This window comes from Rattus norvegicus, chromosome 1 (assembly GCF_021556685.1).
Source record: "Rattus norvegicus strain SHRSP/BbbUtx chromosome 1, alternate assembly SHRSP_T2T, whole genome shotgun sequence".
NCBI lineage: Eukaryota > Metazoa > Chordata > Mammalia > Rodentia > Muridae > Rattus > Rattus norvegicus.
Window position 1 is genome coordinate 216,454,747 of NC_141534.1, and position 24,931 is coordinate 216,479,677.

The following is a 24,931-nucleotide window of genomic DNA, read 5'->3' on the forward strand; positions in this document are numbered from 1 at the left end:
AATTTCCCCAAAGTTCCCACAACATTTCATTGTTGCTCAACACTTCCCCTCTTCCTTACAAAGGGAATTTCCGATTTCACTTCCTCCAAACTCATCTAACCAGAAAGCTGCAACTTCTTTACCCCATTCCGCAGCTGACACCTCTTGGGTGAGACCTCCCCGCTAGATCACGTCAATTGTGTTGTCCATTGCTTTGTCCCTCTCCCATCAGCCTGAGTGGAGATCCAGCGCACTTCTCCTCCCTTATCAATATTCCTCTTCCCGGTGTCCTGTACTCCCTCGGCTTTCCCTATTCCCGCTGTCCTGTTCTTCTCCAGAGTCGCTAAAACACTAGAGTGAGGAGTGTGGGTTCAAGAAGCAGGGAAGGGGCAGCGCACAGGCTGTCGATGCTTCTGGGAGTTCCTAGCCGGTGGAAACCCTGCAGTTGGGGGAAGCAGTTGAAGTACTTGGGGTATCCAGAAGCCCACGGGTGCTCCAAGGTGCTCAGGCTTAGCACATCTGGACGCTAGTCTCTGGCACCTGCAACTGCAACCCTTCTACGAGGTATCCCTCGAGGGGCGGAGCAAAACAGGTGCGGTTGCCAAGGCACCACAGCCACGAACTCGCGATATTTAAAATCAGCCAATGGGAAGCAGGAGAAGACGTGGCACGCGAATGGGGCGGAGCCTGGAGGGCTCTTCCCTCGCCTCTCCCGCCTGCCCCGAGGCGGCGGCCTGCGTGCCAGAACTCCGGGCTCCGGCTTATAAAGGGGCCGCTCGGCCAGGCTCGCGCGACCCTCAGTAGAGGGCGCTCTTGTGGTCTGTACGCCGGTCCTTGCGCCTGCGCGGTGCGGGCCGCGCCCCGCCCCCTGCCCCTCTGCCCTCCGCCGGCCGGCCGGCCCCTCCTCGGCCGCGCGCTCCAGTCCCGCTCAGCCGCCGCTCGGTCCTGTAGCAGCCAGCTCTGTCTCCGGCAGCATGTTCAGCTGGGTGAGCAAGGATGCCCGCCGCAAGAAGGAGCCGGAGCTCTTCCAGACGGTGGCCGAGGGGCTGCGGCAGCTGTACGCGCAGAAGCTGCTGCCGCTGGAGGAGCACTATCGCTTCCACGAGTTCCATTCGCCGGCTCTGGAGGACGCTGACTTCGACAACAAACCCATGGTGCTCCTGGTCGGCCAGTACAGCACCGGCAAGACCACCTTCATCCGCCACTTGATCGAGCAGGACTTCCCAGGGATGCGCATCGGGCCGGAGCCCACCACCGACTCCTTCATCGCAGTCATGCATGGCCCCACCGAGGGCGTGGTGCCCGGCAACGCGCTCGTCGTGGACCCGCGGCGCCCCTTCCGCAAGCTTAACGCCTTCGGCAACGCCTTCCTCAACAGGTACCCACCCCTTCTCCCCCCAGCGCGAGGACCACCAAAGGCCTCCAGAGCCATTGCCCCCAGCCGGCCTTTGTCTCTGAGGGGCCCCGCAGGACCCTCAGCGATCACTCCCAGGGTCACTGGCCTTGCTGCGTCCCACTAACTACCTGAGAGTAGTTAGGGAATAGGCATTGTCCACTCCTCTGGCTTGTGTCATTCCCAGAACCTTCCAGGTTTTCAATTTAACTCTCAAACCCTCCCGCAGATCCCAGACCTACTTCCCACAGAGCTGGGGGCCACTGTGATAAGATAAGCCATTGCTCTCCTCTCTGCCTCGTTCCTCATTTTGGAGGCACCCAACTCATTCTCATCAACCTCCCTCTTCCACCCGGGTCTGTTTTTTAAGTGTCATGGGAAATCCCGAGACTTAGATGTTCCTTTTGCTGGTCACTCGCTGCTTCACATCTCCTGGGACCAGTGGTTTTGTGTAGGAGGGGCAGTGAGGATATGCTTTGGTCTGCTGATTTGGGGGCAGCCCTCTTTGAAGGGAGGGGATGAAGGAGTCTCAACACACCTCCTAAAAGCAGCACTTAAGTGGATTCCAAGCCAGCCAGGAGTGTATGAGACAACCCTGTCACAAAACAAAACAAAACAAAACAAAACAAAACAAAACAAAAAACTTAAGTCAGTATTGCCTCAAGAGACTTCAGGGGCTGGTAACACTGTGACCCCTGAAATGACCAGACCCATATGCAACTATAGATTTGATAGACTTTGATGTACTCCTGGAGTCTCAGCTTTACCGGTTAAAGGGGTGAGGTGAATTAGAGTCAGCCTCTCAGGATGCTATGAATGAATCACAGTGGCCTTTCCGTGGAGCTTTAACGCCCAGGATCACTTCTTTAAGGGCATTGGGTCATCCCAGACTCCTCCTCTCCTAGGTATGACAGGACTCACAGACCCTGCCCTCTCTGCTCCCTCTTTCAAGGAGGGACTTCCACATGCCTTTCGACATCTGCATTCAGCCTAGGGGAATAACCTTGGAAAGAATCTGAATCCTGCTTTCCAGGTCTCCGCCCTGTATGAGCACATTCCTCTGCAGACACTGTCCAGCCGTACAGGGCGGGCCAGCTTGTTCTAGAGCGAGCCTGCTCTCAGGCCTGCCTCCTTTGGTGGAGTTGATCTTTAATGTCTTCTTGTCCCTTCTAGGTAATTTCAGCCTGTCTTGTTTTAAGATGCTGCTGCTTGCGTGACAGGCCTGGGTTGAATACAATGCTCTAGTCCCCTTAGCCTGGAGCCTTTGCCTAAGGGTGTTTGAGTTTTGCTGCCCCTGTAGGTAGGCCCTTGACTCAGAGTGCTGATGGTCTTGTGAGAAGTTTGGCTGCTGGGCTAAGGAATTCATTCATGCTTTAGGTCTCTGCTTCAGGAGTGACAGGAAGATTTGCTGTTCCAACTCCTGTTATAGCCTCATCATGAGGGCAGACCTCTTTGGAAGCAAGGAACTTGGCATCTCCTCAGTTTTCACCTGTGGAAATGCAGAGCTTAAGGAGCTAGAGCTCTCACACACCACCCCAATAGCCCCCAGTGCAGTAACTCACAAAAGGCAGGCCCTGCTGAACTGTCAAGGTGGAGGCCACGCTCTGTACCCGGTTCCTTCTTGCCCCCATCCCAGTTCCAGAGGGTCTCTAAATGCTGGTGAAGACCAGGGTTGGAACTGTCTCAGGATATGCCTCTGGCCAGGGAGGCACAACAAAGGGGGCTTTTCTCTGACTGATACAGCTTTTCCTGGCACTCTTAAAGGGATCCATTGAGTCATGAACTTGATTTATTAGCCCCCCCCCCCCACTGCCCCCAAGGCTGCTCAGAGATAGTGAGAGGAACAGACGGAGGCAGGCAATCCCAAGAGGGGTTTGTGAGTGCCCTGCCTGCATAACTGGACCCACCCACTGGTCCTGAGGACTGAGGTCCCCATCCTTGTTGCCAGGGAGTTGTTATAACCTCCTGCCTTTCTTGCTGTCCACTTACTGGACCTTGCAGAGTAGTGGGTTCTCATGGACTTTCAGATGCTCCTTTATGGGACCGGTTATGTCTGTTACTTCTCAGAACCAGCTCCACTTCCACTCTGTTTTTCTGTCGCTCTCTCTCCATTGAGTAGAGAATTTCTTCCTAGGCAAGGGGAATTGAGATCCAGCATGCAATGATTTACAACACTGGAGTCTGCTATACTTGGACATAGCCTTTTACTTTGTCATGCTGTCTCCAGCCTGGGGGGAGACTTATCATCATAATTTGGGGGTGTGGAGCCACAGGAGACATTCATCTTGCTCCCCACTGTTAGAATCCCAGCTTTGAGCCTATGTCTTGCAGACCATAGGTCTGTATTTTCTTTGCTCAGGGAGGTTTTTAAAAGAGTCCTTTCTCTGTCCACTAAAGAACCCCACCCTTTGCAACAGCTGATAGCTGCTCTGAGCTGTTCTGCTAAACTCTTAGCTCAACATGGAACTCAGGTATGCAGCTAAGCCCTTACCAAGGACTCTCCAACAGCCCTCTATTGTGGTTTCCTCTTCCTAGGCTGGTATTGACTTTGAAAAAATGGTGTGTCTGTACTCCTTCCACACTGCTGACTACTGGTGGCCTATTGCAGCTTCAAGCAGCTGGCCCCAACAGCAGTGGAAAATGACCGTCCCCGGGGCTGTGGCCATGGCTCAGTGGTAAGGTGAAGACCTGAGTGCAGAGTTCCAGCTCCTTTGTAAACCTTGTAAACACTGGAATTGTTTTACAAGTCTGTAATCCCAACACAAGGGTCGGAGTAGAAGAGACCAAGATGAGTCCTGGAGGCCCACTGGCCAGTTAGCCTAACTGAATCCGGGAGGTTCTGTGTTAGGAAGATAGAAACTTGAGGTTGTTCTCTAGTCTCCATGTGCACCTCTACCCAGAAAGAGACCACACTTCTTTAAGTGTGTGGCAGTTTAGCCAGGTGGTTGGAGTTTCTTTTTTGTTGTTGTTTGTTTTGTTTCATTTTTTTGAGGGTCTCTCTACATAACCCTGGCTGTCCTGGAACTCACTATGTAGACCAGGCTAGCCTCAAACTTAAAGAGATTGCTGGTCTCTGCCTCTCTTGTGCTGGGATTAAAGGTGTACACCGGGCCTAGCTTTGTTACTATTGTTTTTTACATTTATTTATTCTGTGTAAACATAGTTACTACAGCACCTAAGGTCAGTAGATAGTGTGGATCAGCTTTCCTTTTCCACTGTGTGGCTCTGAGGATTGGACTGAGGTCATCAAGTGGTGACAAGCGTTCCTACCCACTGAGCCATCTCCTTGACCCAATTCTTTTGGGTTGTTTTGGTTTAGGTTTCTGTCTGAAACAGGGTTTTCCTGTGTAGACTATGCTGGCCTGGAATGCTAATTAAGCATTGATCCTCCTGCCTCTGCTTCCTAAGTGCTTGGGACAGTAGGTGTGCACCACCATACCTGGGTAAGAGTTTTAAGGTGGAATTGCAAGTTCTCGATGTCATGCGTCAGTCTTCCTTTAGAGCTGATGCACAATCTGAGTTCATAGCTTTCACTAACAACTCAGCATCTGGGAAGCTGAACTCTTGAATTCTGGGGGACGAGAGTGATAGGGAGGGAAGGACTGTGACTCTAAAGTTGTACAGTTCTGATAGTGGTTCCAGTTTTTTGTCCGGAGGGAGGGGAGGGAAAAAGCCCTCCCTTGACACCTGGATTAGTGTGAGTCCCACCCTGATGTATCTCTGGCTTTGCTGTCCTGCAGGTTCATGTGTGCACAGCTGCCTAACCCAGTATTGGACAGCATTAGCATCATTGACACTCCTGGAATCCTGTCTGGAGAGAAGCAGCGCATCAGCCGAGGTAACCAGGCTCTGCTGGAGAGCGACGTCTCATACTGCCCTTCAGGCTTCTTCCAGCCCTAGGCTTTAAAACATTGTAGTGTGTTCAGGTGACAGACTTCTTACCTCATACCTCATCTACACAGTAGTGACCTGAGGGACCACAGCTACCTTGCTGTACTCAGGTGACCAGAGTAGCCCAGCTAAGATCACAGACTATCCATGTTGGGTAGCCAGATGCTTTTGAACCTATGAGGCTTAGACCTCTGGCTGTGAAGCAGAGTAGCAGGAAATTGCCGGATACCAGTGCCTACGGACCCCAGTCAGCCTTGACTGTCCCCTAGACTCCTTGTCTCTGTTTGCTTGGGGTCAGTTTGCCTCCTAGTGTCATAAAAGTTTCTAGTAAGTTCAGCCAGGCAAAAGGAGAAACTAACTCATCATGATGTGCAGCCTTCCCCGGGTGCTGGTGGAAATTTGTTTACATTTGCTTAGCCCTTGGTGGTTAGAAGCCTCCTAGGGGCTGTCTCCTGGTACAGGGGTTTTCCTACTAGGCTCCAGTGCCTTAGCCAATCCAGTTGTTTCAACTCTGGCCACCTTTTGCCATTTTTTTTTCTTAATTCTCTCATATTACTTTCCAACCACAGTTTTCCCTTCCTCCTCTCCTCTCTGTCCCCTCTCCATCTCCACCTTTCCCCATATCCACTCTTTTTTGGGGGGTTGGGGGGTTGGGGGGTTGGGGAAACTTGCTTTGTAGATCAGGCTGGCCTCAAACTCACAAAGATCTGCCTACCTTTGCCTCTCTCCTAAGTGCCTGGGCTAAAGGTGTGAGCCACTGCACCTAGCCTTTGTCATGCTTTTTTTTTCTTTTTTAAAGTGAAATAGAACTTTACTTCCTAAACCCAAAGATAATACCTTTCAAAAGAGGCTGGGAAGACTGGGGGTGTAGTTCAGTTTCTCACCTAGCATATGGAAGTCCTGTGTTGAATAGAAGCAAGAGGACAGCAATTCATGATGGGTCCGTTACACAGCAAGTCAGAGGCTCACCTAGGTTATGTGAAACCCTTTCTAAAAACAAACCAAACCCCTATCTCAAAGAGGTGCTGGAGCCTCAAGAAAACAGCCCCCCAGGATATATTCCAGCACTGAGCACGGAGGCCAGGGGCCCCTCCCATGTGTTTGTCGAATTGCTTTGAGATTCTGGTTCAGGATGGCTGGTCTTTGTTTCATCCTTCACCCTGTAGTAGATTCACCTCTGTAAGCACCAGCCATTAGGTTGGAATGTCTTCTAGGAGAAGACTGGCCAAAAGTGGAGTTTGACACTGCAAACGAGCAAATGAATAGCCTTACTGGGGATGCAGCTCAATGGGAGAGCACTGACCTAGAATACACAGGGCTCTGCATTCAATCCTCAGTACTTTCGTGTGTGTGTGTGTGTGTGTGTGTGTGTGTGTGTGTGCAAGAGCACTCGAGAGCAAGTAAGCAAGGATAAAAAGGTTATCACATCTGGTGACCTAAGTTGGATTTTTGAAACCTGTATCATGAAAGATGTGAACCAATTCCCACATGCTATCCTCTGACCTACATATACATGCTGTGATGCTCACACACATTTGTAGATGTAATCTAGAAGTCTGAAAGAAAGAAAAGGGAAAAATACAAGAGTGTGGCGTAGCAGCTCTAATCTCTACAGTTGTGAGGTTGAGGCAGGAGGATTCTGCCCATTCTCAAACTCTACAAATACCAGTTTGTTTTTCATTAACTTACTCTTTCCTTTGCCCCTTGCCCTGTGGTGGGGGATGTTAAAGCCAGTGCCTGCCACCGAGTGTCTGTGTCTGTGCTGTGGCTGTGCTAAGCATGGGCTCTCTCCTCTTTTCTACAGTTGAGGGGGCCCCAGCCAGCATGGTGTGGCATCAGACTACAGTGCAGTAAGCTGGCTGTCTCTAATCAGGTTCAAAGCTGCTAGATCAGCTTTTGTTTTTGAGACAGGGTCTCATGTAGCCCAAGCTGACCTCCAACTCTTTATCCATCTGTCTCACCGTCCTGAACACCAGGATTACACGTGGGCCTCATGCCTGCCACTGACTGGTTAAGCTTTCAGGCTCACCTACTCTTCATGGGTGACCTTTTTTTGAAGTTCAGGGGTGTAGATTTTGGGATCGATGCAAAAAAGCAGGGGCCACATTTCTTCTTCCAGCTATTCTAATCTGTTTTTAAGAGACTGTGTACCGAGCAGTGGCACAAGCCTCTGTGACCCTAGCTACTCAGAAGGATGGGAAATACCATAGGCTTAAGGCCTGCCTGGGCTACAGAGTGAGCTCACACCAAGTCAGTGACAACTTGTTTCACATAAAAGTGAGAAGGTGACTGGTGAGAAAGTGCCTGCCACACAAGCTGGAGCCTGTAAAGCTGTACCCTCTAATCCTAGAACTGGAGAGCAGAGGTCGGACCCCTGGGGCTCACTGACCAGCTAGTCTAGTTAGGTTTGTGAGTTCTAGCTTCAGAACCAACAAAGAAGACACCTGATACTGCCCCCTGCCCCCACATGTATACAGACTCATTGACACGCACACACACAGAGAAGGAGGAAGGAAGGAAGGAGGACTGGAAAGAGCTCAGTGGTAGAACCTTTGACCAGAGTGCACAAGGCCACAGGTTCAGTTCTCATCACAAAAGCCGAAGAAAACAAAAGCTTGGTAAACATCGCACTTTTCTTTCTTTTTGTTTTTGTTTTTGTTTTTTTCCTGAGACAGGGTCTCACTATGTAGTCTTGGCTGACTTGTAACTTACTATGTAGACCAGGCTGTCATCAAACTGAGGTCTGCCTGTCTCTCTCAAGTACGGGGACTAAAGCTGTGTGCCACCACACCTGGAATTACACTTTAATTTTTTCGGTAGAATGTCATTGCTCAGGCACCTTCAGGGCTGAAGTTAGGATGTTGGAGGGGAAAGGTTTGGGATTCTTGTCCTTGTAGTCTTATAAAAGGACCCAAAGTAACTCACCAAAGCCAGGGGAGAACTGGAAAATCCAAGTAAATTTCTCTTAAATAAGGGAAGAACTGCAGGAGATGCCCATTCCAGCCTGCACTGGGTGGAGGTGTGCTGCCATTGTTTGAGGCCCACAGACTTATCTTTTGGCTGAACCAGACTCCAGCAGGCTAGCCTGTGGTGAGAACACAGCCTTAGATAAGCGACAGTTGCTTGCCCTCAAAGGCTTATCTTGCCCGAGCTCCACTGTTTGTGCCGCCTTCAGGATTGGAGGAAGGGTTGGGGTAGGAAGGGTTTAAGGTTCCTGTGGCCCTTGTAAGCTCCTGAAAAGCAGCAGCCAGTACACAGCATGTTACAGCGTGGCTCATCTGTCCTGCTGTCAGAGACTCGTCCTCCCTAGGGTCCCCAGCGGGCCACAGGGGCCACAGGGGTGTGTCCCTTCACAGTGCTTTCCTATTAGGAGAGACAGGGCAGGATCTAAACTTTCTTGCTGTCTGTGGGTAAACCACCTAAGTGACACTTTATGAATGTGATTTTTCTTTTTTTTTTTTCCTGTGCTAGCGATGGAACACAGAGCATGCTAGGTCAGTGCTTTTCCCATTGAGCCACACCACCCCAGCAGCATTTTAACTCGGGTTATAGTGGACACCAGCATACTTAGACTGGATGTGCTCAAGGAGCCTGCAGCTGACATGACACACTAGGCCTGTGGCTTGCTGTGCCTTCCCAGTGGCAAAGTGGTCCCTGCGACCAGGTTATTCTCTATTTGCAGAAGGCTCCCTCTGATTGAAGGTGGGTTTTATGGTGAAATACCAAGATCAACCAGTTTTTCTAAGCCATTTTCCCTCCATTGTCCTATAGTCCCCATGTAAACGTTTCTCAGTTAGGAGTTGGGAGTGAACATTCTTTGGTGGTGAGTAAGATGGTTATGTGACCCCGATCTATGGTGTTGTGTGGACTCCAAGGTGGTTTGCAAGCTTGTGGGTGAGGGCGGACCCTCTCCGATCCTACCCCTAGTCCTTCCTTGTGCACTGAAGAAACCAGAATGGGAGTATATGTGGAAAGCAGGTGTTTCCCTCTCAGGAAGGTGGGTTCTGAGGGGCACGGGCCTACACAGATGGCCGCTTTGCCGCAGTCTGTAGTTGATCCCTGCAGAGGTTGCTGTGCTTGAGCGTTGCCAGTTCTCTGGGTTCATTCCCACTCCACTGGCTTCCTCGTGCCCCTCCTAACTTTATCCTTCCCCCGTGGCCCCTCAGTGCAGAAAATTCAATCTAGAGAGATAGACCACAGTGGTCAAGTAGCCCTGGCTTTGCTAAGGACCCCTGATAATTGTGTCCCTTTGGGGTCCCAGGCTTGGCTTTCCTGACCTGCTAATCTGCTGCTGTTTGAGAGATAACATTCTCTTATGTCAGCAGGGAACGATGGCCTTTAGGAGCACCATTTATTCCTGAGTGCCACCCGTGTGACTGATAAAGGAACTCAAAGGGCATCCAGGACTCTGCAAAGCTGGTGCCCTTGGCTTCCAGGGTCATTACCACTACATAGTCACACCATGCCTAGGATTGAGGTCTTCTTGTGTGAGTCCTTGGTGGGCAGTGGCAGTGAGCATACCAGGGCCCTCGTCACCATTGTCACTGTATGACTGTGGGCAGAGGTGTAACTTTTGTGCCTTGCTTGCCCCCAAGAAGATTATATCAGCAAAGGGAGTATGGCTTCAGCTTGGGTTAACAAGTAGCATCCTGTCTGGCCTGGTGCCTGCCTTCTTGCTAACATTGCCTTGTCCGTGTGCCCCACTGTTTTTTCTGTAGTGTATAGGAGGAAGCCAATGTTTTTCTGATGGGGAGCTCCATCTGAGGAGATAAACCTGACTCAAGCCTGGAGGGGCTCTCTGCACAGGGCAGTGTAGCCCAGATAAACTGACATCAGACCCTGGTGAGACTGTTGATGGCAGGCTTCCTGGAAACACAGGCCACCATGGGCTGACTGTAGTCCAGAACAGGAGTAAGGCTTTGAGAGCTATCCTGCTCTCTTCCTTATCCCTCTGTGCCCTGCCTCTAGCCAGAAACCAACCTAGGCTCTCCATGGAAAGCTTACAGAGCTTGAGCTCTCTGGGTTTTCACTTGCCTTCCTACCCAATACCATGGTTCCCAGACTCCACCTAAGCTATTCTGTTCCTAGAGGTTGGATGGAACTTGTGACCCAGACTCCCATTCATGCATTCTGGAGCCCAGGATCAGAAGTAGGGCTACACCATGGGTAGATTTTCTGCCCTATTGACCATCTTTTGAGATGCTTGCCACAGACACGCTCCAGCCCAGTCTCGGATGTTCTGTAGAACAGAGAATGATCTTAGGGGTTTCCCAGAAGCCTGGAGCCTGGCTCAGTACTATATCCTGGTTTCACAGTGTCTACCACATAGGACAACACAGAGCTTCCAGGTCAATACTGCAGAAGCCAAGTGACCAGAACACACGGTCCTTTTAGAGTTGTTGATAACTGTGATAGGGACTTCTGTATGCTGGGCTCTTACCTAATTCTTGGCATACAATTAGGTATGCAAAACAAGTATCTGCCAGTTACGATGAAGAGACTGTAAACTTCAGGGTTTCCCAGACTTCCCTGTTTTCTGAGTAATGTCTCAGGAACCTTAGGCAATACTGCCTCAGCTGGGCTTCTCCTTAGACTCCTCAATCCCTTGAGGGCTGACTGGGCCCAAAGCTTTCTTTTCTTTTCTTTTTTTTCGGAGCTGAGGACCGAACCCAGGGCCTTGCGCTTGCTAGGCAAGCGCTCTACCACTGAGCTAAATCCCCAACCCCAGGCCCAAAGCTTTCAACCCCCATCCTGCCCTGTCTCCCCCTCTCAGCAAGCATGCTGCTTTGGCCTAGCTTTCTGCTGTGGGTGTGCCAACTCTGCCTGTGGAGGCGTCGTACCAGGCTGTGCTGGCCTTGGCACCTGTCTCTCAGGCTGCTAGTCAACCATGGACTAGGGAGCAGCTGGCCCGAGGGCCCGCAAATGTTGGGTTTATATTTGGGGTACGCAGCATTCTTCACGCCCTAGAAGCTGCCCTTGCCTACACATCCATCAGATATGAGCTTCCTGAGCCCAATGCAAATGCCTCAGACTAATAGGAGCAAACATTTACAAAGTGCTGGTTGCCTGCCAGGCATGCACTGCACCCAACCCTCCCAGCAGCCTCGAGGTGGGAACTTGGCTCTCTCTGTGTTATAGAGAATGGTATGGGGATTCAGAGAGGATAAGTGACCTGCTGGCACAGCCCAGTTGCCTTCTGAGTGTAGGGAGTTGAAGTTGAAATATGGGCCCAACTGGAGTGTGTTTGTCCTTTCTCCCGATCCTGTACTGTCACTTCCTCCCGATCCTGTTATATTATAGGTATCTTATACCTATTAGGGCCAGGTTACGTGTTGGATGAATCCTTTTTTGCAATAGCCATATCCCCCTGCTACTAGGATAGAGAACATCCTTTGAACTGGAAGAGTTCTCTGTGTAGACCCTCTCCCTGTCCCAGGAATTCATGCCTATGAAGCTTAAACCTGCCTTTTCCAAATTGTCTCTTAAATGGAGTCAGACGGGGCTGGAGAGATGGCTCAGTGGTTAAGAGCACTGGTTGCTCTTCCAGAGGTCCTGAGTTCAATTCCCAGCACCAACATGGTGGCTCACAACCATCTGTAATGGAATCAGATGCCGTCTTCTGATGTATCTGAAGACAGCTACAGAACTCATATACATAAAGTAAGTAAGTAAATCTTTTTAAAAAATGAAGTCAGACAGTATAGACTCTGTGGTACTGTTTCATTTTCTTTGATGGAACCTGACACTTTTGAGATTCATCCATATGTGTAAGAAGGTTAGGGGTTTGTGCCTTTCAGAAATGATTGTTTCTGGAATGGAGTCAAATCCTAGAGCTTCATGTCCTTCAGAGAAGCTGGCTGGTAGGCCATATTGCAGCCCTTAGGCTGCTCTCTTTGGAGAGGGGTGGCTTCTCCGTTCTTAGCCTCTGTGCCATTTGGAGTGATCCTTCCTTAAATTAATCAGGAGGAGTCCTCTCTGTGTGACTTGTCCCAAGTGTGGGCTCCTGTCTCCAGGACCAGTGCCATTGGAAACTGTGATGTAGCTCTTTAGTGAGAAATAACGAGGCCTGTGCAGTTTGAATGACAGGAAACGAGAGTGTGTGGGGAAACAAACACTCCATTGTTTTATGTCCTAGAAACTTGGGATGTATGAGGCAACTTTCCCTGGCTGGTGGAGCTACCTGTGTTCGTTCAGAGTGCTGCTGTAGGGTGGGGTGCTTCATCACAGCCCAGGCTCCCACCTCTGACCCTGTGGTCAGCTTCCTGACAGCTAACTTGTAGATGGGCCAACAGCACCTATTTGATTTGTTTCCCTTCACCCAGTAGTGGGCCTGTGGGAGGCTTGCAAGGAACAGCTCCTGTGCCACCTTCAGTTCCTGTCAGCCCTCTCAGCAGCCACATTTCCTTGAGGCTCCACTCTGCTGTTCCTCTCTACTAATACTCCCTGTCCATAGTTAATTTTTAAAAATTATTATTTTATGTATGTGTTGCCTGTATGCATGTTTGTATAACATGCCTGGAGCCCTTGGAGGCCAGAAGAAGGCATTGGATCTATTGGAACTGGAGTTACAGGCTGCCATGTGGGGCTGGGAATTGAAACTGGATCTTTCGGGAGAGCAGCCAGTCCTCTCCACTGCTGAGCCGTCTCTCCAGCCCTGATTTTTTTAATTTTTTGTGACAGGATCATCCCAGGATGGCATCAGACTTGCCGTGGACTGAGTGGAGGGTGTGCATCACCATGCCTGTCTTATGTTTGTGTTTTTAAAGACAGAATATCAGTCCTATGTGATGCCACGGGCCTTTAATCCCAGCACTCAGGAGACAGAGGCTAGAGGATCTCTGTGTTTGAGGCCAGCCTGGTCTATAGAGTGAATTCCAGGACAGCTACATAGTGAGACATCCTGTCTTAAAAAAACAAACAGAATATTATATAGTCTGGGCTGGCTCTAATGATTTATTTCCCCAAGGATGACCTTGAGATTCTTTTACCTCTGTTTTCCAAGTGCTGGGATTAGAAATACACATTATCACACCTGAATTTCCTTTATTTTTTAATTGTGGGAAAGTGTACCAAATATATAAGCTATACCATCTTCGGGAGCAGTTGAGTGAGGTTTGGTGCCTCTGCAGTGCTGTGAGAAATTTCCATTTTCCCAAAACCTTTTCAGTAAACACTAATGCCTTGCCTTCCACCCTGGCACTGGCTCCATCATCCTCATGGGTGGATCTGTGGTTGCTGGGGCCTGTCCTCATAGGCTGGTCCCTTTCACTTATTCACATGGCTACTTGTTCCTTATCTGGGATGTCTTTGGTTGCCACTGAAGCCTATCCCCCTGCAGGTTGGCTTCTCAGTCTAGCCCGTCCTCTCAAGCTGTGTGCTCTGTATCCTTGGCGGAAGCTGGTGTCTGCTCTCTCTAGCCAGACCCTGGTGCAGTGTGCTCCTGTTAGACACTCTTTCCCTCGCAGTGGCACACAGCTCCCTTTATGTTATTGCGTGGGTAGCACTGACACACTACCTGGTTTGTCATAAGAGTCTGCGGCCCATTGCACTGCCAGGCCCGTCACCTGTGTGAACTCCTTGCCAGAGAGTGTGCTGTGAGACTGCTTGCAGCATTGTGTGACTCTCCTAAGCTCCACATTCATTGCCACTCTCTGGTGTCCAGCGCTCCTGGAAACCAGTGTTTCTCTCTAAAGCCATGTGGGACACCTCTGAGGGTAGTGAGGGAGTGGGTTCAAGAGTGCCAGATGGGCCTGCAGGTGGCCTGCAGTTATAGAGTCACATGCCTGGGACAACATGGCTGCAGTCTGTGATTCATGTAATCAGTGATGTGTTTGCTTACCCACAGTGTCTCCCTTCCACCAAAAGTGTGTTTCCCACAGAGGGAAAAGGATTGGGGCCATCGTGGGTTAGGCTTTGGAGGTGACCTCAGAAAATCAAGCATTGTCTATAATCTGAGGCTTCAGGAGGCAGAGGCAAGAGAATTGCCACCATTTGAGGCCTGCTTGGTGTATAGAGTCTTAAACTCCAAAAATAATTAACCAGGAAGGTCCCTTCACCTGGAAAGAGAAAAAGAAAAAAGAGACTTAATGGAGCTGGGTGTGGCGGCTCATGCTTTTAATTCCTATATTTGAGAGGCAGGGGCAAGTGAATGTCTGACTTTGATGCCAGCCTGGTCTCATAATGAGTTCCAGGCCAGCCAAGGCTGCACAGTGAGATCCTCTCCCCCAGAAAAAGGAAAACCAGAACCAAAACCGACTAAGTTGAGGTGCTGCCTAAGAACTAGACTTGTGGGAGAGGAGCAGGGAAAGGGCCTCCTCCCATTTCTCTCATTTCAGTGTTCTCTTCCCCCACCAAAGGGAGAAGAATTGGGGCCATCGAGGGTAGGGCTTGGGAGGTGACCTCAGCTTCCCTGCTACAGGCCTGGCTGTCTAGCCAAAGCCAACAGGACCAGTGGTGCTTGGTCCCAGGGTTCCCTGTTCCTGGGAACTGGGATTTGGCTGCACTGCTGCCCCAGCTGTGCGAAGTAGCTTGAGCTTTGGATGAGCTGACTGGGGAGGAGCAGAGGCCTCTCTTTGTTGAACAGAAGTATCATAGGTCCTGAGTCAGCACTTCCTCAGCACTGCCGTGTTCCTAGAACTCATGTACAAGACTTCAGGGCCCCAGGCAGGCTCTGGGGCTCAGCTGAGGTACAGCTCAGAGCCCTGGACAACAGCTACCTCTCCTGGCCTCTGCTTCCCCACTATTCTGCTGCTCTAGACCTTCTCTTCTGGTTTTCTGCTGACAGTTCACTCATCGGGTGTCCACTCCCTGCTCTCAGAGCCAGCTGCAGGGAGCAAGGAGGGCTGTGTACTTTGGAATTAGCTGTCTGTGCTGGCTGCTGAAACGCAGTGACCTGGCCCTTTCTGGAACTGTGCGCTGAAACTTGAAGCTCTGACACTCAACCAGCTGCACACAGGAGAGGCCCTTCTCTCCCCAGACTGCAGCTCAGTGTAGCTCAACCTTCGGGGTAGCCCCAAGTTCCTGTGAGCCAGGCATGTAGAGGTCAGAAGACAACCTTGTAGAGAACCATTCTCTTTCCACCCTCACGTGGGGGCCAAAGATCAAACTCACTGTCAGGCTCCTTTGGAAAGCACCCTTATCTGCTGAGCCTTCTCATTGGGATGGCTTTGTTTTTCTTACTTGTTTTCTGGTATTGCCTGGGATTGTACCCAGAGCTTTGTTTCTGCTTGGTCTGTCTAGCCTAGCACCTCTGAAGTGCCATCACCCCAGAGCCCAGAGCTTTATACACAGGATTAAGAAGGATTCAGTGGGCCAGGCCCAGGCCCTGCGCTGCCTCCCTAGCTGTACAATGCAATATCAGCAGGCCTTGGTGAACGGGGTGCTGGGGAGTCATGTGCCTGCATCTGTAGTCCTGAATACTGTTCTTCCTTTGGGACTTCCCCCTGCAGTCTTTCTGACTTCTACATCTAAAGATTGCATGTCAGCCCTCCCGAGGTTGGGCATGGTGGACTACATTTCCCAGACAGTACTGGAGCAGTCTGTGAGGCAAGAGCCTGTCTGGACCAGCCAGTCCCAGACTCTCTTCTCTCTGGCAACTTTCTGGGAGTCTAAGTGGTTCTCAGAGGGTTGGCCTACATTGGGTGACCCAGAACCTGTGCACATTATGTGAGTGACAGGAAACTAACTCCAGGGTGAAGTAGTGTCCAAATTCCCCTGGAGAGCCAGGCTGTCCTGAGGCTCTGCCCCGCTGTTTCCAATCTTCCTAGCTCTGCTTGTGCTCCTGCTGGGGCGGGCGGGCAGGGGTTCTCACATTTGGGAGCAGTGGGAGAGCAGTAGGGGAAGCACAGTTGTCAGACAGGGTGCAAGCAGTGCTCCATCCGGAATCCCTGAGCTACATTTATATGGAGAGTGATCGGCTCTGCCATGTTGGCCACGCAGCTTCTAGTTGAATCCCAGGTTGCGACTCCCTCCAGTAGGAATGGTGGGCCATTCTAGTCCTCCTGAAGAAAACTATAAGACTCATACTTCTTTAAATTTTATGTACTTGTGTGTGCAGGAACACATGCCACAGTGCAGTTGCGGAGGCCAAGAGGACAGCTTTCTGTGCTTGCTCCTCTTCCTTCCTCTGTGGGCTCCTAGGCTCATGTTGCCAGCATGCACAGCAAGTGCTTTTATACACTGAACCATCTTGCTGGCCCTCAATCATACTTTTTTGTGGGGGGATTGGGGAGGGTGGTGTTTTGTTTGAAAGAGTTGCATGTCACTTAGGCTGGCCTTAAATTTGTTCTGTAACCAAGGGTGCCTCTGCTTGTCAAGATTTCCAATGTGTATCAAACCACTGTGCCTGGCTAATAGTACTATTATTAATGGGGAAATTCAGTATGTCTTTGTCATAGATGTCAAAGATGACAAAGGTCACTTTAATTGGGATGGGAAACAGCATAGAGTAAGGTTTAGGGCTAGAGTCAGCAACTTGGCTTTAGAGAAGCATTTAAGACCTACAAAAAAAGGGAAGTGGTTTGTGGTACTTTTGAGGGCTTGTTGGAGAACAAAGGTCAGCAGACGTTTTTCTTGAATGGTCAGCTATGTTGAACTTTTGGTTTCTGCTGCAACAATTAAACTCAGCTATTACAGACAAAAGTTGCTTAGACAAGTAAATGAGTGCCTTTGTTTCAATAAAACTTTATTCATACAGCAAATGATAGGCCAGTTTTGGTCCTGAGCTTGCCAGCCCCTATTGTAGACAATGAGCGAGGCTTATGCAAGGATCTGGGGTTTAAACACTGGATGGATGGCAGCTGTAGGTATAGTGCTGCTGCTTATGGTCATTGCTCTTCAAGCTCATGGCTGGCAAGTTTCTCTGTGCTTGTTTTGCTGTCCTGAGCTGGCTTGTTTTGGCTGAGCCTCTGTGCCTGTCACCTGGGTAAAAATATCCCTGGAGGCAAGAAAGACCAGTGAGTCTGCCTTTGGGCTACAGTAAGTGTTCAGATGAGAGCATTTTAGGAGTTTACAAAATAACTTCCAGCCTAGAACTTCCGGCACTGGTGCTCAGAACTGGAACAGCCTGGGCCTTGCAGCCATGATCAGACCTCTCCTACTCCTCCCTCAGGTTATGACTTTGCGGCTGTCCTTGAGTGGTTCGCAGAGCGTGTGGACCGCATCATTCTGCTCTTTGACGCCCACAAGCTAGACATCTCAGATGAATTTTCAGAAGTCATCAAGGCCCTCAAAAATCACGAGGACAAGATCCGTGTGGTGCTGAACAAAGCTGACCAAATTGAGACACAGCAGCTGATGCGAGTGTACGGAGCTCTCATGTGGTCGCTGGGGAAGATCATCAACACCCCTGAGGTGGTCCGTGTCTACATTGGCTCCTTCTGGTCACACCCACTGCTCATCCCTGACAACCGGAAGCTCTTTGAGGCAGAGGAGCAGGACCTCTTCAAAGACATCCAGTCTCTACCAAGAAATGCTGCCCTTAGGAAGCTCAATGACTTAATCAAGCGGGCCAGGCTGGCCAAGGTAGGCCCACGGACTCTGGGACTGGCATTTGGGGCCCAGTTTACCAAACAAATACCACTTTACCTGTGTGTAGAAACCAGTGTCCTGTGTACCCACTATGCAGCCTGTGACTCACTAAGGTCCTTTACCCAGGTCATCTCAGCCTGTTCTTTCTAAGGCTTATGCCCCACCTAGATTAAAGACTACAAAGAACATGCACTCACCTTAGAAATACCAAACAAGACGTTACTGCAGAAGAGGCCACCGGGAAGTGTAATGTGCTAGTCTACTTGGCTTCAACAAACCCCTGGGGTGTGTTGCAGACTAGTGTTCTCAGCTTGGCAAGGAACAGTGGACTTAACTGGGTAGGGGGTGACACACACAGCCCCCAGTCAAGCCTTCATGGAAGAGCAATGCAGTACAAAGTAGAAGCATTGGTTATTTGGTGTTGCTCAGTAGCCACAGGGTTCTGCCTGAGTGGAGAACTGGGGAGCCATCCTGATGGGGTGAGATTTGAGAAGCCTCCCTAGGATGTGGTGTGTAAGCTGGGACAGGAAGTAGCTAGGGAAAAGATGAGGCCAGTCTGTGACCCAGAAAGTGCCGGATACTATAGTCCAGATCCCTGGAGGCTGCTGTCCGCACAGGCCATTTAAATATCCTTTCCCATTTGTGGAGTGCAGGCTATGCTCAGGCTCAGTGTTCACTTCTGAGGTGCTTGAAGCTTAGTGGCAGCTAAGCCTGAATGAGAGCTCAGAATGTCTAGAGCTAGGAAATGAAGATCAGTGTCACCAGTAGGCTTAGGATGGGAGGCTCAGCATCGTGGGTTGCCCAGATAAATCCCTGGGAGGGACTGGTCCAATATTGGGTCAGATGAACCTTTGAATAGGAAGGTCTGGTGTGGAGTGGGTGGATGGGACAGTAGCAGAGTTCCCACTGACCTTCAGGTGCTTGGACATAGTTCAGTTTCTTCAAAAAATGGAGGAGCTCTAAGCAGATGCTTTGATGAGCCCATAATCAGACTATTCTGGAGGCTGAGGCAGGAGGATCTCTTGAACAGTTTGAGACTGGCCTGAACGACACAGCAAGACACTGTCTCAAAACACAAAAGTAGGTTCTTGCCTGGCCCCTCTCTTGAAAAGGGTTGGCTTCCCGCTCAAAAGACCTGTACTGTGAGCCACCGTTTCTCCAGAAAGACATCTCAAAGTGTGGGGTGTTTACAACTGACTGGGTCATGTAGAGAAGGAGATATAAGCACTAAGTGCCTATGTCCATTTGACACAATCCCCTCAAGACCAGAGAAGGTGCTTCCCAGCCATCCCTGCCCCACTGCTGTTTGCAGTGCTGAGGCTGGTGTCTGTTACACTAGATACCAGGCCCCACATCTACCTCAAGGCCAGTCATGGAATATTTGGGAGTTCCTTAGTCAGGGATCCAAGGCTGACTACTGCCACGTCTCAGCCATTGTCGCTCTCAAGCAACCTGGCTGGCCAGGTAGCAGCTTAGGGCATTTCCCATTGCCTTTACGGGGTCCAGAGCTGCAGTTTTTGCAGTGTCTCCCAATGTCTAGACATGTATGGCCACCTTGTGAGCTGAGCAGTTTTGAGAAAGGAACTCATGAGAATACCCATGAGACTGGTCCAGGGTCCTAAGGTTACTTTCAGGTAGCACTCAGCTCTCTAGGTCATAGGCCTCAGGCCTGGAACCCATGTGGTGTCCAGCTCTGCTCCACACTGTTCCTAGTCCTCTGCTTGTTTTTCCTGGAGGGAGAGTGACTCTTTGGCTCTGTGCAGGCAGAGGTGTGGCTGGGTTTGTATGACCTGCTTACCATAGCTTTCTTGGAAGGACCTAGATGCCAGCCCTAGGATTGGGAAGAGCTGCTCCCTGGGATGAGCAGGGAACAAGTGGCTGTGGGGAGCTAGGGAAAGCTTCCGTGGAATTTTCTGGTCTTGAGTCGTCTTGGCCTGTTTTGATGACACATATCACTCAAGTGGGAGTCAACATGGGACTCCCCCTGAGTACTGTAAGATATATGTTGGGTAGAGGCGCATTCATAGCTTTCTATGGTTCTCAGTTGCTTGTATTATTGGGAGGGGGCAGCTTGGGGAGAATACAAGCAGACTGAGTTGCAGTCCATTTTCTGCAGTCCCCATGGTAGTTCCTTGGCAAACCTTTGCCTCCAAGCCTTCCTCTGGCCACAAGAGATGCAGATGCATGGGGAGGGAGTTCCTCTAACCACCCTTCTTATGACAGACTTTAGAGTTTGTTGTTTTTAGAATATCACCATGACTTGGACAAGAATGGGTTGGAGACATGGCTCAGCAGTTAGCAGGACTCAGATTCAAGTCCTAGCACCCACAATTATTTGTGACTTTAGCTCCAGGGGATCCAGAACCTGCACACAGGCATAAATGCAGTCAAAATAGCAATGCACAGAAAATATAAGTAGTTTTTGCCAGGTCAGTGGAGGCATGCACCTTTAATCCCAGCACTTGAAAGGCAGAGGCAGGAGGAACTCTGAGTTTGAGGCCAACCTGGTCTACAGAGTGGGTTCCAGGACAGCCAGGGCTACACAGAGAAATCCTGTTTTGAAAAGCAAAAACAAGAAAGAGTATCTGTCCAGTGTTAGAGGCGGCAGTGAGCTGTCAACCCTCGACAGAATCGTGTGTTTCGTCTAGACCACTGGGTTCTGTAATGGTGGTGTAAGCTTCCAGCTTGACTGTGACCTTTGACTGTGACCTTTCTGCTTCCCTCTGCCCAAGCACAGAACTTGAGGTACTAGCAGCCTCCAAGACCCTGAGGGCAGCGTGCCAAGCAAGCCCCTGATGCCCTCTGCTTCCTCCTGCAGGTCCATGCCTACATCATCAGCTCCCTCAAGAAGGAGATGCCCAATGTCTTTGGGAAAGAGAGCAAGAAGAAAGAGCTGGTGAACAACTTGGGAGAGATCTACCAGAAAATTGAGCGGGAGCACCAGATCTCCTCCGGCGACTTCCCAAGCCTGCGTAAGATGCAGGTACAGTCATCAGGCCAGCCTGCCCAGTGCTGGGTACTGGTTTTGGAGGGAATCCCAGCTCTATAGGGTAGGGCCTCCACAAAAGGAAGCAGCTGGGTTAGTCACCAGTTCCCTACCCGAATCAGAGTTGACCTCTAGGTCAAGGCACTGACACGAAAAAGGGGAATGTGGTGACTCAGCTTTGGGGTGGAGCATGGCTGGCTGTGAATCTTCATAGCAGCCCAGCAAGGATGGTGCTGCTGTGACCTCAGGCAAAGTGAAGAGCTCAGGCCTGTGGCACTAGCTCAGTTGTCTGAACTGATAAGTGGAAAGCCCGCTCTCCCTACTTGGATAGTCTAGCAGTCTGGAGTCTGGGAGACTGCCCCATCTAAGCCTCTCCTTCCTTCTCCTCCACTCATAGGAACTTCTGCAGACGCAGGACTTCAGCAAGTTCCAGGCCTTGAAGCCCAAGCTGCTGGATACGGTGGATGATATGCTGGCCAACGATATAGCTCGGCTGATGGTGATGGTGCGCCAGGAGGAGTCCCTGATGCCCTCACAGGCTGTGAAGGGTGGTGCTTTTGATGGCACCATGAATGGGCCCTTTGGGCATGGGTATGGCGAGGGGGCTGGCGAGGGCATTGATGATGTTGAGTGGGTAGTTGGCAAGGACAAGCCCACCTATGATGAGATCTTCTACACACTGTCTCCTGTCAATGGCAAGATCACGGGCGCTAATGCCAAGAAGGAGATGGTGAAGTCCAAGCTGCCTAACACAGTGCTGGGGAAGATCTGGAAGCTGGCTGATGTGGACAAGGATGGCCTGCTAGATGACGAGGAGTTTGCCCTGGCCAACCACCTTATCAAGGTCAAGCTAGAGGGCCATGAGCTGCCCGCTGACCTTCCTCCACATCTCATCCCACCCTCCAAACGGAGGCATGAGTGACTTCTGTGCCTGAGATACCCCACACCTCCAGGGCTGCTGGCACTTTCTACCCGCCAGTTCTTTGTCTGCCCAGGTGGGCTGGGGCCTGGAGGGGCAGAGATTGGGGGAGGGAAGGGGTCACCATTTTTCAAGGTCCATAAAGACTGAGCGGTGTTTCCTTAGCTCTTGAATAGGAAAACCACCATCTTTCTTTTAAAGCTGTTCTAGGGTTCAGAGGGGAGGCATGGGTGATGCTTGGATGTGAACAGTGGGATTTTGTGCACAAGAACCATGATATTTTTAATATATAACGTTAGAGGCAGCTGCCTTTCTTGCCTCTTCTGTCTGACACAGCCCCACACTCAGCCTCTCCCCTATCCCAGCTAGGCAGGACAGTGACTCTGGGAACCACCTCTCCAACCCACCCTGGCACCCCCATGTCTGCTGCCCCAGGGCTCTGTAAGCAGGAGGCCTCCAGCCCCTTTGGTTTGTTTTCAGACTGGGGCTTCCTTATGGGGCAGCGGTTATTTCCTACTAGCTGTGTTCTGCACTTGGGTAAGCTGCTCCAGTCCTCTGCTGTGGTCTGGAGTGCACACCTTCCTTTTTCCATATCCCCTGACACCCCAGCCAGCACAGCATCCACAGGTAGAAGACCCAACCACTGCTAATGTTGTGGGGACTGGAGGAGAGAGACCGTGTCATATAGGGAAATGTATAAGCTAGTCAGTTCACTGTAAAGTGACACTTTATACTTGACCAAGGTTTTCAGTAGCTTTTACATCACTTATTCAAAGCTGTGATTTTTTGTCTCCTCTTGCCTATACTCCAGGAGCTCCACCCCAGAGCCAGCATAGAGCAGACCTCCTTGGGCTTGAGTTTGCTTTCTGTCTGAGGGGAGGTCGTCCCAGCTTCTGCTCAGAGGGGTCCAAAATGTACCCCCTAAAGTCAGTCTTTATGGCAGCTTCCTGGAGCCCTCTCTGCCTTGGGGCAGGCTGTGGGCCCTGTGACCTGGGGATGGTCTGGGGCTGCTAAGAGGAAGCCTGTGTCTCTGGCCTGGGTTAGTGTCCATGCTGCAGGATAGGGGAAAACCCAGCCCCTTCCCTCACCCTGTCATTTCCTTCCTCTCCTCCTCTGCTGAGCCAAGGAGGTCTGGGTGTCCTGAGAGCCCCAGACTGAGCAGTAAGAAGCCAGAGCTAGCAAGTGACCACTTTAGCCATCCCACAGTAGCCTGGGAGACCTGACCACACCCTCTGGCCAGTGGTTGGCTGCCAGGGTGGGCTTTATACTGAGGTGGGCAGGGAAGTGCAGCTTGCTCATCTGGCACTACAGGTGGGCTTCAGGGAGCTGCCTGCCATCCCCCAGCACTGTGCTGGGCCCTGCTGAGGGTGCGCTCCAGCCTGGCCTGTTACCTTCTGCCTCAGCCCTCCACTCCTCCATTCCTGTCCTTGGCTGAGGGTGAGTGAGATGTCTTTCTCACAGGTTCACTGCTTAAAGTCCAGCGAGCTCTGTCCTCACCTGTGGGGAGAGTGGCTGAGTGAGGACTGTTTCTTGCATTAAAGAAAGTTTAATTGTGCCAAAGCTTTTCATGCTCCCTTGTCTTTTCCCGGCCAAGGAGGCACCCCTGGAGCCTTTGCCAGGGGTTCCCCAAGTTATCCATGACCACCCACCTCCTGTGCATTATTAAAGTGGCAAGACTATCTGGAAGCTGAACTCCACGGTGCACACCTGTAGTCTCAGCACTCGGGATGTGGAGAGAGGACCAATAGATATCAGCCTGAGCTACAGGAGAGCCTGTCTCAAAAAATCAAAACAATAGCCACAGCTATAGTCAGGATGGGCTCCCATCCCTAGTGTGCTCAGGACTGTGTGTGGGATCCTGCAAACAGAGGTTCCAGAGTCACTTGGCTCCTCACTTGTCCCAAGGCGGGTTTGGGGCCAGCAGAGCCAGCTCTGAAGACAGTTCTGGGTGGGGTTGGTTAAAGCCAGCTGATGTCTCAGATAGGGGACCTGTTTATGACCAGAGAGGAAAGGATGACAAATTGGGAGTGACATTCCCGGAAGGGTGCAGATGGGAAGTAAGTCGGGGAGAGAGACCGCTCCCAGCAAGGTTGGGACTGAAGCCCGGATAAACAGGTGTTTATCTTAGATCCAGAGCTGCCTCCAGGGTCTAGCTGCTGTGACTGAGGAACCACAGACGGACACCTAATGTGGTCTTCTGCCAGGCTTGCCTGAGCTTCAGCATGAAGTTCTGTTTTATATCACAGATTAAGGACCCAGGAGAGGGCAACACACAGCAGTGGTGGCCAAGGAGATTCCAACTCAAGTCTACCAACTCCTGTTCCATTTCTGAGGAGATTCTCATGGAAACCCTTTTTAAAGCAAAGATGATTCCTGAATTGCCCAGGCCACTTCACCCTCAACTGCCACTCTTAGGCCTAAAATGCCCCTGGAATGAGTCAGAGCTGTCATTCCACCTGAGGATTTAGACGCCAGCTTGCAGAGGTCCCACAGAGATGCCCTGTGCTTGCCCAAGCTGTTAGCAACGAAGAAAGCAGGCCCAGGGAGCCCCCTGGGATGTTAGGACACATCTTCACGCCACCCCTCACCTGTGGGATTCATGGTATACTACTGCTCAGCCCCCATCTCTATGCAGTGGTACCCAAGAGGATGCCCAGATGGTGCCCATTGAGTAAGAAGTTTAAGAGCACGTGCAGGCACCCCTTACTGCTGCCCCTGGACTCAGCTTTGGCTTCCATGATTCAAACTCCTCTGGACCATGGTGGAAACTGAGGGAGAGATGTCCACTCAGAGGGCTGGCTCTTGGCCCTCAATTCTTTTCTCGTTCTCTAGAAGCCAAGATATATCAGGGAGCAAATCCTCGCCACCCTGCTCCCAACCCCTGGGATAAGAGGCCTTCAGGACAGTCTGTCATCCTAGCTCACAGCACCACAGAAACCCAGGAGTCACAGGAGCCCAGCTATGGGCTGCACCGGCCAACTATTTAGTAGGCTATGCCGAGGTTTCCTGCAAGATCTTCTTACCTGGACGCAGGATTTGCCTGAGGCTAATAAGAGAATGGGGGAGGGGAGAGGGGGCTGGTGAGGGGGTTCAGTAGTTCAGTAGTTTAGTTAGGCTGCCCCTGCCAGAGGATCTGGTTTTGATTCCCAACACACACATGACAGCTCACAACCATCTATATAACTCTAGTTCCAGGGGATCTAACACTGTCTTCTGACTTTCAAGACTATTCGAA

At 50.9% G+C, this 24,931-nt stretch overlaps 1 protein-coding gene across 1 annotated transcript; it reads left to right on the top strand.

The window, feature by feature from the left end:
* The first annotated feature begins 880 nt into the window (after window positions 1-880).
* On the top strand, window positions 881-23,256 carry Ehd1 (EH-domain containing 1). Its single transcript, NM_001011939.2, has 5 exons — window positions 881-1,357; window positions 5,113-5,210; window positions 17,373-17,785; window positions 20,610-20,774; window positions 21,175-23,256. The coding sequence occupies exons 1-5, from the start codon at window positions 954-956 to the stop codon at window positions 21,697-21,699; spliced, it is 1,605 nt and encodes a 534-aa protein (NP_001011939.1). The 5' UTR covers window positions 881-953; the 3' UTR covers window positions 21,700-23,256.
* The last annotated feature ends 1,675 nt before the right edge of the window (window positions 23,257-24,931 follow it).